Genomic DNA, 13,990 nt, shown 5'->3' with positions numbered 1-13,990 from the left:
TTTTCACAAAAACAAACCTGTGTGTGTGTGTGTGTGTGTGTGTACACTAAACTCAATCAAAAAAGCAATATAAGCAGATAGTTCCCACAGAGCAGGGTTTGTTGCCAATTCAGTACCACATAACCACACTGACAAAAATATTTCCATCAGATTTCCTTAACCCTCCTGCTGCCTAACCCAAGCTAAGTTACCTGTGTTTGTATTAACCAGCCAGTATAAAAACATCTATAGAGCATTCCTCAGAGAGGTGTAATGCTGATGTAGGGTGAGACTGACCTGTGAAGTTAATACATTCACCTTACAATACAACCCAGAAGAGAGCTGACTCTCCCCCACACTCCCGCCAGCCTTTGATCAGTGGTGAATCTCATCCCAGAGGCTGGCTGAAAGAATGACCTTTTTAAGGCATCCCAAATATTTTTTCACCACTTGCCAACAGATGAAGATCAAAAAAAAAAAAAAAGGGCAAAGAAAAATTTTACCATGGCCAGCAATCTTTTACAAGAATGAGAATTTTCAAAGGCTATTATCAGCTTGGAACAAGAGACATACAATGTATTGCATTGCTGTTGTTACCGTAATCAGTCAGGAAAAAAACAAACAAACAAACAAAAAAAACTACTGGCTCCAACTTGCTCAACAGATTAACACAGCAAAATGTCTCTTACAGGACCGCTTCTTTCACACACACACACACACACACACACACACACACACACACACACACACCAATGCTCTGACACCCCAAGCAAACATGGCTCAACTGTTTGTATTAACTAAAGCTTTCATACCTATTGTGTGATTAGTGTTGTACCCTTTAATAAAAGGAAATATTTTTTTCTTTTTTCCAGTGCTGTTTTTGGAAGCCTTTGGAGAATGGCTATATTTTGTCAGAATGGTTACCAAGGTGAAATGTTTTCAAAGAATACAACTATTTACAAAAGTATTTTAACAGGGGTTTTTATTGGCAAAAACATTTTATTAGGTGTAATCAAAATAAATTCATAAGTTAAGTCACTGCCTTGACATGCATAGCCTATAACCACAACAAGCTTTTGAGCAGGCTTACTCGCTCCTTTCACACACACACACACACACACACACACACACACACACACACACACACCAATGCTCTGACACCCCAAGCAAACATGGCTCAACTGTTTGTATTAACTAAAGCTTTCATACCTATTGTGTGATTAGTGTTGTACCCTTTAATAAAAGGAAATATTTTTTTCTTTTTTCCAGTGCTGTTTTTGGAAGCCTTTGGAGAATGGCTATATTTTGTCAGAATGGTTACCAAGGTGAAATGTTTTCAAAGAATACAACTATTTACAAAAGTATTTTAACAGGGGTTTTTATTGGCAAAAACATTTTATTAGGTGTAATCAAAATAAATTCATAAGTTAAGTCACTGCCTTGACATGCATAGCCTATAACCACAACAAGCTTTTGAGCAGGCTTACTTGCATTTATCTCATTTTTTTCAGCGCGCAAAGTCGTGACACAGAACGGACATAGACGTTCAAAGTCACGCAAATACATGTCCATCACTTTGTGTACACGAATGGACTAGCACGCAATCTACAGATCAATAGGTATCAAGCTATAGAACTTTTGTAATTATCGGATTGGTGTTGCTGATTTCAAATTCGTGTATTTTATAAATCATCTATAAATCAAGTGCAAATTAATGTAGATTAGTTATAGACCTAAATACGGTGTGGTACAATTTATTTATTTATTCTTTTCAGTCTTTTCTGTTGTTGAATATGAATCCGTAATACACACACACACATATAGCCTATATATATCTTTGGAATAAAGGGCGACACGGAATTCTATAAAAGTTCATAAACTTGTACATTTAATAAGACGATTTCCTTATTTGATGGTATTCTGTGACAACAGACGATTCATGTTGCTGCTTTCTTCTTTTCTTTGTGCGTGTAAAATATAGCTATTGAGCGCTCGTCTTATAAAATCAAATTGATCACTTCATCTTCTGTTGGTGGACACAAGCCGTTGGGACGAGATTTAATAATTATAGCCATATCTTCAAGAAGGCATATGTTCGTGCTTGTACATTTTTGCACTTGTAATAAAATCCCCAAAATGACAAACCTGACCTGATCCTTGACCTGCTTGTTTAGAATATGGAAAAAATAGGCTAGACACTTCTAGTAGATTATAGCCTATGATATTGTCGGGATGGGTATTAAAATGTGTGGATTGTTACAGGTAAGGTTGTTTAATATATGCTGTATGATGTGGCAGAACTTTGTAGCATAGTCGTTAATTATGTTAATGAGCTCATGGTATTAATAATTCGTAAATAAACTCATTTAAAACCATATTAATAAAGAAAACGTTCACATCTATTTTATCAAGTAACATCTTACATGAACTGGAACAGAACATTTTTAGATTATATTTATCTCTAGATATTTAAATCTTGTTCTATGTTCTTTGGGGTAATTGGTTTGGATTCAGGATGAAAGGCGTGTTTGAGTTTACAAGGGACAAGGAGTGGCATCAATCATATAGGTCTAACAATCATATTTTATTTCCAGTTACTTGACTATTTCAAAACGAAACGTTCAAATTAAACGGCGAAGTCGTACGTTCTTTTATCGCCTTGTCGTTGTTTGTAATCTTAATACATCATTTTCTTTGTCTTTGAGTTTTCTGTGCTCTAGCTACACCAAAGTAAACAAAGTATCTGAAACGGATAAAGACAATATTAGGCTATATAAAACAGGTTCTTATTAAACTATGACGTGATTTTATATTTCATTTTCATAGTGTTGATATCACTCCTTGTGTTGTTGTATAAGAGCCCATGCTAACTCGCGAATAAACTGTAAACATTTAAGACCAAGTTTGAGTTACTCCAAAAGGAAAAACTATAGGATCAGCCATGTTCACTCCTTACAGAATGATTTGTATAATTATGACTCGTGGGGGAAAAAAAAGTGCCCAAAAATGTAATGGATATCCTATATGGTGATGAAACAATTCGTCCTATTTTGGCGCCTCCAAGTGAGCCTAACTGTTTTTTATCTCTTAAAAGTTTAATAGATAAAAGTAAAAATAAAAGGGTTGACTCCTACAGTTGTGTGGAAATTACACATATTTTGTCATAAGCAATAATGATAATGAAATAAATGTTTGCTTTACTATATCACGACGTGATAAAACAATAAAAACTAAAATATTTTTGAGTATCTAGTTTTGGCCTACATACATTTTGCAAAACATAAAAGAAACAAAAAGATACATTTTTACATTTTAATATCACGTGGTTGTAGAATATGCACCTATAGCATCGGCAGCACTACAGGACAGCGGAGGAGAGAGTGTGAAGGAGGGGTTCTTCTGGGCTGGTCTTGAACCGAGAAATATGAAGAACTTTGACAGGTCTTAAACGGTCTGGCGCCAAGAACTTGATCCACAGGATAAATACAGCGTTAGGGCATTTTTCGGGTGATGCTGTGCAATGGTGATTGCTTAGATTTGCAAAACCTTTTTGAAAACAACTGACTAGGCGGGGAAAGAGATGATGAATAACATTATAATTTTTATAATTTTTGCATTTCTTTAAACTCAGTTATTTTAAGCTAAGACCAAAGAGTGGTGAATGATGTTAATGAGCTCATGGTATTAATAATTCGTAAATAAACTCATTTTTATACTCATCATAGTCGGTTCGCTATATTCGAAAAAGAGAGAAAGATTCGTTTGAATGAAATCGCGCCCTTAAATAACACCTGCATTGACAACTGTGGTACGCGGGGCCTCGGCGTAAATTTACTAAAACAAATAAATGAGTTGGACTACTACATGGATCTTTGTTTATATAATTAACTTGATGAGTATATACATGGTAAAATCATTAACCTGCTTCATGTGGGGTTAATCTGTGCAAACCTCTTTTCAACATATTGTAGCCTACATAAACTAAAGTTAACGATGTTATTGCTCAACATTGTCAGTTGTGTAATTTATTTCTATCTATCCTCAACTTTTGACATACCCTCGAACAAGTAGACGTAAATGCTTTGTAATTCATGATTTTTTTTATTCATTCAGGCCTAAGCAAACTGTCACATTTCTGAAATTAAAATATAGATTTAAACAATAAGTTGCAATATATCAATACAAATAAACGTACAAAAGCTTATCTATAAGTAGGCCTAATATTATATTTATAAACAATAAATCAATTGCAGTTCAATAACTAAGAATGAAACAGAACACAAAGCACAATAAAATATAGTAGGCTAATTCGATATTGAGAATTAATATAGCTAAAGAATCAATTAAATACAGTCATCTGTTGTTGACGATTACTGTATGGCTACACTTCAAAACACTTCAAAACAATTGAACAATTCAAAATCCACCTGCATTCATCATTTATCCTACATAACTTTGAAAACATGAAGCTTGCCCCCTAATAAAAGGCTAGAACTCTTACCAAAGACGAAACATGTCGATACAGGATGATCCAAAACAATATATTTATGTCCTTCTTCTGTTGTTCTGAAATGAATGAATCTTTCCATACATAAATTCAAGCCCGCAGAGCTGCTTCATCTCTGACGGTAGGCTACTATTAGGTCAGAAGCAGCCTGTGTCTCCCTCTCAGGACAGTTTTGAGTCCTTCAGTAGGAAGTCATTTCTGAGGTTTGCAGTGAGCATTTCGGAGAATGAAATAAGTCTGAAAAGAACAAACAAAACGCATTTCCTGTTGACTTTCCAAATCTCTGAACAAATGATGTGTGTAATTAATGTCAATCATACATTGTTTCTTTCTCAAAGTAGTCTAGCCAGGATTGATCAAATTCAGACATCGTTTCAAACACAAGAGATAAATCTTCCATCCGTGGAATTTCACTAGGTCTAATTAATTGTTGAAAGCGGAAATAGGCTGGCACAAAATTTGGGGGGATTTTTCTCAACAACATGTAAGCTTTATGGAACACTGAGTGGATTGGTGCACTCTGTTTGAGAATTCGGGGGTAAATATGAATTGACAGGGGTAGGTTCTTATTGTGGGACTCCAGCCGACTGGCGCCAAGCGCTCTTTAACAAACGGAGTCCCACTTAATCAAGGATCTGTTGACTAGCCTCTTAAAGGTACACGACTGCTTATGGAGCTTAAAGCTCAGATTGTTACTCTGCTGTACCCTGTCGGTTGATTTAACGTGAACTAATCGTGAACAGTTCTGAGAAATAGAGAGGTCTGATGAAATTTATTGGCTGCTACATAACCCACTAATCATGCCTCGATTTACTGAATTTGTTTCAGGCGTGTATTTAAAAAAGCGCATTTTGCCAAACTCTGTGTGATAGTACCTCGTTATTCCTTCCAGTAGGCAATCCGTAAAATGGACAAAAATCTCGCTGAAACCTTCCTTCCTTTTCGTCTTCAAACGCACTCTGATTTTAGACGAGCATGCCATTCCGTGCAACAAACGTTGTACTGAATATCGCCTGGAGAAGTAATATCCTGTAATATGTTACATCCGGTCGATTTAATATCAGTTAATTGTGAAAACTTTAGAAAAGTTGTTACAATAAGTAAGTGAATTTGTTCTTTAATATAGCTGCTACTAGGATGTCCGTGGCATGCGGGTTGCTATATGATAAAACCGTTAAAATAGCGACAGTTTATTTGACATTAGAATAATTTTGGTATATTAGTTACACGTAACTTTAAAATGTAATGTCCAAAATGCTATATTTATTAAAGTCCGACATTGGAGCATAAAGATCAAGAAAGCACACTATCGTCAAACTGATGAAACACAAGCCGGGAAAAGCACTCTCTTACCCGGCTGCCTAACAGCAAGATGACCGATCCTCTGTTAGGTTATGCGGGGGTGGGGTTTCCAGATCCTTACTCATTGTCATTGGTTAATATTTTATTCTGTTGACATGTTTTCTTACTGCCAATGCTTCCGACACCTTCTAGCCAACCCCCCCTTCACGATCTTGGCTGGAGCTGTCAAAACCACGCCTATGGAGCTCTACAATTGGTCCAGAATGCGTAAAATCTGCAATCAAGACGGGTTGGTTCATTAGTACGGGGAACCAGTGAGAAGGTACATGTAAGACAGACACAGTTACACAGTGGTCAGGGAAGAACCTACCAATTCTACATCAGTGCGCAGGAATTTCACATCCTTGTTATTTGGGCTGCTTTAGTTTCTGTAGTGGCTTGGACAGAAGGAAAGCTGTAAATCTACACAGAAGTGTCAATTTTGCTCTATTGAAGGATATTATCACTGTGCTGCAACTGGACATCCCCGACGGTACTGCCATTTCCTACCAGTCCTCTTCAACTACTGTGAAACCAACACTGTCTTTTTAAGAGGGCGACAGCCAGTCGGACTTACGCGAGTGACAGGCGCAGTTATTTTAGAATATTATATTTTCATCTGACTTTTTGGATGCACCGATGAGAGATCCAGTTTTCACAGCGAACGCTATGGCTTATCACCCTTTTCACGCGCACAGGCCGGCCGACTTTCCCATGTCAGCTTTCCTTGCGGCGGCTCAACCCTCGTTCTTCCCAGCGCTCACTTTACGACCGGGTCTCAGTAAACCGCTGGCGGATCATGCGCTCTCCGGCGCAGTTGAGGCTGGCTTACACGCGGCGCTTGGACATCACCACCAGGCGGCTCATCTCCGCTCCTTCAAGAGTCTCGAGCCAGAGGAGGATGTTGAAGACGATCCTAAAGTTACATTAGAAGCTAAGGACCTTTGGGATCAATTCCACAAAATTGGAACCGAAATGGTCATCACTAAATCAGGAAGGTAAGGCCGTGTTATTTTTTTCCCCTTGGGAAAACTTGATGATAACGATGTTTATATAGGCTACTTACCCCCGAACATGTTTGGTCTGTTTCTCTATAGAAAATTTAGATTATTTAGTTCGAAATTAAATATTGCGCAATAGAAATTATGTTTTGGATGATCGAATTACATCAACGGCACTAAACAGTCACAAAAGGCTCAATTTTCTATTTCATGTCAGCATTAGAATAATATTCACATTTGTTCTGTTAAGGCTATCGTAAACAAACTCATACCTGTTATATAGCCTAGCTAAGTATAGTTAATGCTTTTGAACAATGTAAATATTGCGCTACACAAAGGGGAACTACTTTTTTATGAAACACACACACACACACACACACACACCAGCCGTAATTGGCTGTGGGGTCTTTTTTCCCTCTTCTTCTTGTTTGGCCTAGGCCATACCTGAAATATGTATATATAGGAGGGATAAAGGAGTAAAGAATCCCCGTGATTATAGGAATATTCTCGTAAAATATTTTTAAAATATCAGCGAGGATATAGTCTGGTACGATTGTGTTATTGGATAGCCTGTTAGCTTATGTCACACGACCTAGGTATGAAGGATATTTATTTCTGGTTAAAATGGAAAGTGTATAGCTGAACTATTTATTTGTATGTCATTTCTTTTAAAATGTCTTTACAAGGTTAACTAAATATTTTGTTGTATAAATTCGGCCCCATGACCGATACGGTTATGTCTGTTCCGTCCACAGGAGAATGTTTCCTCCGTTTAAAGTGCGCATGAACGGCCTGGACAAAAAAGCTAAATATATACTTTTGATGGATATTGTTGCGGCAGACGACTGTCGGTACAAATTTCACAACTCTAGATGGATGGTCGCAGGAAAGGCCGATCCGGAGATGCCCAAACGAATGTACATTCACCCGGATAGCCCGGCCACGGGTGAACAGTGGATGGCAAAGCCTGTTGCTTTCCACAAACTCAAACTGACCAACAATATTTCGGATAAACATGGATTTGTAAGTTGCATGAATTTCTATTGAACTGCCTTCCTATTATGTTATTCAATTCAGTGATAGTATAACATAAAAAAAGTTAAAGTTATCTAGGTGATCAAGAAGCAAAGATGATTACGAGATTAAGGCAAGCACAGAGTTTGGATATTTAGGGTGCATTGTTTTTTTTTTAATGTGTTTTCAGTGTCTGCCGTTTAAATGAAGCATGAGAGAAAAGTTGCCTTAACATTAAATGTCATGGGGCAAACGGCAAACTAAGTCCCATGATCGACGGTCTGAGCCAAATATATGATTTTATTTTGTTTTATTTTATTTTATTTTATTATTATTATTTTACCCCGGGATATGTCGCCTAACACTGTTCTTATTAACATGTAAAAAAAAAAAAAGCTAGGCCTAGATGTCAATTTCGAAAATATTTTTGTATTATAATTAGCTACCAAGGTTTAAAAAATAATAGCTAATTAAACACTCAATTATACAATGATACGTATCTCAACTATCACCCCAAAAAATCATAATATTATTACAGTAGAAAAATACATTTTAGTCTAATTATTATCATTATTATTATTATTATTGTGCAGATATTTTTAACTGCATTTTGATACCATTGATTGGTATTGTTATTGACCGGATACTTTTTTTTATCTTTCAGACCATTCTAAATTCGATGCACAAATACCAACCCAGGTTTCATATCGTTAGAGCCAACGATATTCTGAAGCTCCCTTATAGCACCTTCAGGACATATGTATTTCCTGAGACCGATTTTATAGCTGTCACTGCGTATCAGAATGACAAGGTAAGTTACTAGAGCGCCTAAATTTAGTTTAGATGTTTCTTTTATTTTTCAGTTGTTCGTTGTCATATTATTATTATTATTGAGCTCAAATAAACTATTTGCAACATATTTTATGTAGCCTATTTTTAGAATTCTGTTTAGTATATGCTATGTGTAGGTAGCTATGTGTCCTTCTGTCTTTTTGTCTTTGCCATGAATAGAATTCAATCTGTTGATTATAATTGGGATGACAGCACACTGAGTCTGGTGGCTCTATAAACGCAGTTTACAGACCAGTTACAATCGATAACGTGCAACGAATAGTTGCTTGTATGTAACTTGAGATGCTTAGTAAAACAATATGCTTAACAATCAAATGTGACCCCGTAAGAAAGAAAAGTCTAGTGCAGTGTGAAACTAGACTACATCATGTGAAGTCACAATGTATTTGACTGAACAAACAAAAGTATTCGGATTACTTAATATAATAACTAGCAATTAAAACGTTATAAACTTGAATTAATTAATCTTAATTAACACAATATTTAACCAGCCGTTGTGGAGATAGCCTTTAAAGACATTTTTATAGGCTATAGTGTACTTCAATTGATAATTCGTTAAAAAACACGCATTACAGTTCCAGAACAATTTATTTTGAAATAGGCTGCCCTAAAGAAAGCATGAAAAAATGCAATAAATCTAATTTTACTCTTTTTCTAGATCACACAACTGAAAATCGATAATAACCCATTCGCAAAAGGATTCAGAGACACGGGGAATGGAAGAAGAGAAAAAAGGCAGGCTACTGTGTCTGTTATTTTAAACCATCAGATATGCACAAAACACAAACATTAAGGTATGACATCTAATTTCACTTAAACTTTCAGAAAACAGTTAGCCCTGCCGTCAATGCGCATGTATGATGATCAATGCAAAGTCGATCGAGATGGAGGAGATTCGGACGCCTCATCTTGCGAACAAACTACTGGAAGGGATTCAGTTCATTCACCGATTGGACCAGCAACAAGTCCACATAAATTCAACAGACCCAGAGGTAAAAACATGGATTGCAATTACATTAGAGCTTTTCCTAATTTAGTGCAAAGTTTCTTATGTTTATTTATATGTTAACATCAAAAAACATAAACGTTGTCCATGCCAATTCATGATCATTCCATGATCAACTTATTTTAATGTGTATCATATAGATTTTTTTTTTTTTTTTTTTTTGAGATATTGTTATTAGATTAGATTTTATTAGTTCTGGACCTTTTTTTACCTTATGTGGAGAGCAGATGAACTTCACGCTGCTGCTAAACCAGCAACTAGTTAAAGCTATTGAGAGTGAATTGATGCGTATGTTTACAGTGTCAGTATGTTTACAGTCAGTTTCCTGCTAGTTGTTTAGTTACTGTCAGTTTGATCTGTGTGGCTGGAAATGTTTCCCAGTGTCTGGTGTTTATTGCTCAAAATGCATTGCACAGCATAGCATACCATAGCATGTGTATTATTTTAAATATATCTGACCAGTTCCAGGCTAAAATCATTTTAAGAGGCGAAAAGAAAGAACTGTCTGCTATAAAATACGAATTATTTAATACATTTAATCTTTGTGAATGTCCTCAGCTTTTTTTCTAATATTATCTCACAATTAGTTTTTTGTGGCATTTAATAGTAAATAAGGACCAGAGATCTCATTTAAGATATAGCAAAGTGTCCATGCTTTGGTTAAAACTTTATTTTTATTATTTTGCCTTTTAATTTAGCTCAAACAAACAATGACATTTATAGATTGAATGATGACTATTGTATTATTAAATTTGTTGAGGGATCAGTGTGATTAGCATTTGCTCAGATTAAATTAAAAATTTCAGTATAAAGTTGCAAAAATTAGCTGATGAGCCTCTTGGTTTTCTAGAACCAGTTTATGAGAATTATTAGTCCTCAAAGCACGTCTGGTTATAGGTTTGTGATATGTATATTGGTTTTATAGAGAATGTCTCAAGCACGTTTTGGTTCTGCTAATTTTTCATCTGAATTTCATCACAATTCATTAAGAACTCGTTAAAAATTTTCCTTCAAACTACCCAAATCTTAAACGTTTCATGAAGTCATGCTCGTGCCATGAATGAAAACAGATGAAGGAAGTAATTAGTGTGGAAAACACATTTCGTCCATTCTTGTGTAATCAAAGGGAGTAATTAAACAGATGCAAGTCGGTGTGTTATAAGGAGTGAAAATAACAGTCTACATTTATTAAACGGACACTTTGGTTTTATCAAATAAATAAATAAACTGATGTGCTTAACATATCTATATTTTCCAGATGACAAAAACTGCAATGAAAGTGACAACGAACTTGACCAAGATGATGACGGAATGATCAGAGTCAGTAGTCCAGACCAGAGATCACCATTCAGCCCACACTGCGAGGACAGAGTCAACGAGAGAACTAACCCAGAAAAGAAAGGGGACTATTCAGATTCAAGGAAAGAAACTGACTCTGTCTTCAGCATCAGAAACTTGGAGAAGGACAAACTGGACAGCAGAAATTTGAAAGAATCAGATACCTCCAAAAAGGATGCAGACTCTGTGGGCCTGTAACAATGTACATTTATTAAACAGACATTTGCTTTGGTTTTATCAAAAGAAAATAAAGATGATGTGATTAATATTTTTATATTTTCCAGATGACAAAAACTGCAATGAAAGTGACAATGAACTTGACCAGCACGATGATGGAATGATCAGAGTCAGTAGTCCAGACCAGAGATCACCATTCAGCCCACACTGCGAGGACAGAGTCAACGAGAGAACTAACCCAGAAAAGAAAGGGGACTATTCAGATTCAAGGAAAGAAACTGACTCTGTCTTCAGCATCAGAAACTTGGAGAAGGACAAACTGGACAGCAGAAATTTGAAAGAATCAGATACCTCCAAAAAGGATGCAGACTCTGTGGGCCTGAGCACAGTCAACGATGGCTTTTCCCCTCTAATGGTCCAAACAGAAAGCCCATCACATTTTAGTGCAAGTCACTTGCAAAGTCTAGCCCTCTCTGGTTTACATAATCAACATTTCTTTAACCCACTGAGTACAGGACAACCACTCTTATTTCACCCTGGGCAGTTTGCTATGACTCCTAGTGCTTTCTCAACCATGGGCATGGGACACTTGTTAGCCTCAATGTCTGGAGCAAGTGGACTAGAGAATGGCAGCCTCTCCTCTCAGAGCACCAGTTCACCCAACCCTTTCCCATTCCACTTATCACAACATATGCTTGCATCTCAGGTATGATGATTTATTTATGATATGCATTATCACTAACCTATAATAAAATTATTTTTTAAAATCTGTCAAAATATTTGCGAATAGCATCTCCAGATGTTTTCACAGCATCCCCAAGATAAAATAGCATAAAGTAGTTCTTCAACCACCGTCAACGCCTGTTTTATCTATTAAACTTCTGTATTTTCTTTCCTAATTTTACGGTTTCATCAGTTCTGTTAAACAATGTCGGCTATAGCCTAATTGAATTTGGAATCAGTCCTAAATGAGGGAAAATGATTTTGTGGTTTATGCTTGGAGACATCATTTTTTAATTATTAGGCTATATCACGCAGTAAACGAAGCTCTTTGTCTGCCTCCTTTAGCCAACATATGTGCATTTCGCGCTAATTGGCTGCAGTATGGCCTACTAACTATAATTCTCACCTTTCTTGACAAGCCAAATTTATTTCTCCATTTTGATCTGATAATGAATTAAAATAGCTTTTTGTTTTACATTTAGGGTATCTCCATGCCACCGTTTGGGGGACTGCTACCCTACCCGTACACGTACATGGCGGCTGCAGCTGCAGCGGCCTCCGCTCTCCCCGCCGGCGGCGCCGCCTCCACCCTCAGCCGGAACCCCTTTCTCAGCAGCGCGCGGCCAAGGCTGCGATTCAGCCCCTATCAGATACCCGTGTCTTTTCCTCAGAGCTCCGGTCTGCTCACCACCGGCGTACCGAGCACTCTGAGCGTGGAGTCGGAGTCATCGAAATCTGGCAGCAGAGAAAGCAGTCCTATATCTGAACACCGCAGACATAAAACCGGAAGCGGCCAGAGCAAGGGATCTCCCAAATCTTCAGGGACGGTTTCCGTTAACGAACTGCAGAACATACAAAGATTAGTCAGCGGACTGGAGAAACACAGAGACGTGTCACCCCGTAGCGATTCGCCAAACTGACCCCACGAACACAACCATTGGCAGTTTCTAATTGCATAATTATGCTTCAGTGAAAAAAGGTCAAAGTTTGATGGTTGAAGTTATGGCTCGGACATTGGAACATCCCTCATCATACCTGGATTTTGAGAGAACTGTAACATACGCCCACTTTTTGGATCTACAAGGTATGCTGATTTCATTCACCATTAATTTGGCGAAGAAATTATAGCCTACTATGAAAAAAAAAAACGCAAATCCCTGGACTGTTCGTTTTTCTGTTTTAATTTGGTTATCATGTAGCCTAATATCCAAACAATTCTAGGCCCAAATTTTTCAGTGTATTTTGAAAAGGACTGCAAACGCAACAGTATCTGACAACATCTGAGGATGCTCAACGTTCAAGTTGCGTCTGGGTCCCGTTTTTCTAATTATTTATGATAATAAAAGTACAACACGTAGGCCTATGTAAATAAGGATAAAGGACTTAAGGAGACGGATTTTAATTTATTTAAAACTGTACATTGGTGTGTAAATACTATTAGGTCTCGATTTGTTACATTTATATATATTTTCCCATTTACAAATATGAATATTATCTAGCGCTTGATAGCAGGAAACCGAATGTGTAATGTTTGTGATATCCTGCCAGATAGCCTACGTAAAGGAAAAGCCACTGTAAATCTAAATCTCTGGTGATACATTTGAAATCTATTTCATTTGTAGCTAAATTCAACAAAAGATGTTTATATGTAATGATGGTCCATAGGCAGGGACAACTCAGGTTTCTTTCTAATCATGCATTGAGAAGGTCATTGTGTAGTTTCTCTTATGAGAGCTTATCCGTTTAAACATCTCGGTGCTGGATTTTCGGGTAATTGAGCGATTTTGTTGCATTCTCTCAGTTTCAATAAAACGAAAGTGTTCATTTAGTCTGTTGTATTCTTTTGTGTAAATATAGGATTATAGACTATTTCCTATGTTAGGCCTATATGGAATGCTACAAGCATTCTTGATTAGATCACTCACTGGTCTACTGATCAGTTTTATTGAAATTATTTAGATCAGATGCGTTAACCTTGCAGCTTTTTTTTTTTTTTTTGCCTTGCCTTGCCTGATCCTGGGATTCAAACATTTGTCAATTAAGATCAACTAC

At 36.8% G+C, this 13,990-nt stretch overlaps 1 protein-coding gene across 1 annotated transcript; it reads left to right on the top strand.

The window, feature by feature from the left end:
* The first annotated feature begins 6,070 nt into the window (after positions 1-6,070).
* Positions 6,071-13,756, top strand: LOC107691720 (T-box transcription factor TBX2b-like). The gene is made up of 7 exons (XM_016490508.1): positions 6,071-6,825; positions 7,584-7,851; positions 8,507-8,653; positions 9,353-9,429; positions 9,520-9,686; positions 11,323-11,921; positions 12,421-13,756. The coding sequence occupies exons 1-7, from the start codon at positions 6,467-6,469 to the stop codon at positions 12,856-12,858; spliced, it is 2,055 nt and encodes a 684-aa protein (XP_016345994.1). The 5' UTR covers positions 6,071-6,466; the 3' UTR covers positions 12,859-13,756.
* Positions 13,757-13,990: the final 234 nt, after the last annotated feature.

Source organism: Sinocyclocheilus anshuiensis, unplaced genomic scaffold (genome assembly GCF_001515605.1).
Source record: "Sinocyclocheilus anshuiensis isolate Anshui unplaced genomic scaffold, SAMN03320099.WGS_v1.1 scaffold246, whole genome shotgun sequence".
Lineage (NCBI taxonomy): Eukaryota > Metazoa > Chordata > Actinopteri > Cypriniformes > Cyprinidae > Sinocyclocheilus > Sinocyclocheilus anshuiensis.
Note: the sequence above shows the minus strand (reverse complement) of the source record. Positions and strands in the feature narration are given on the sequence as shown.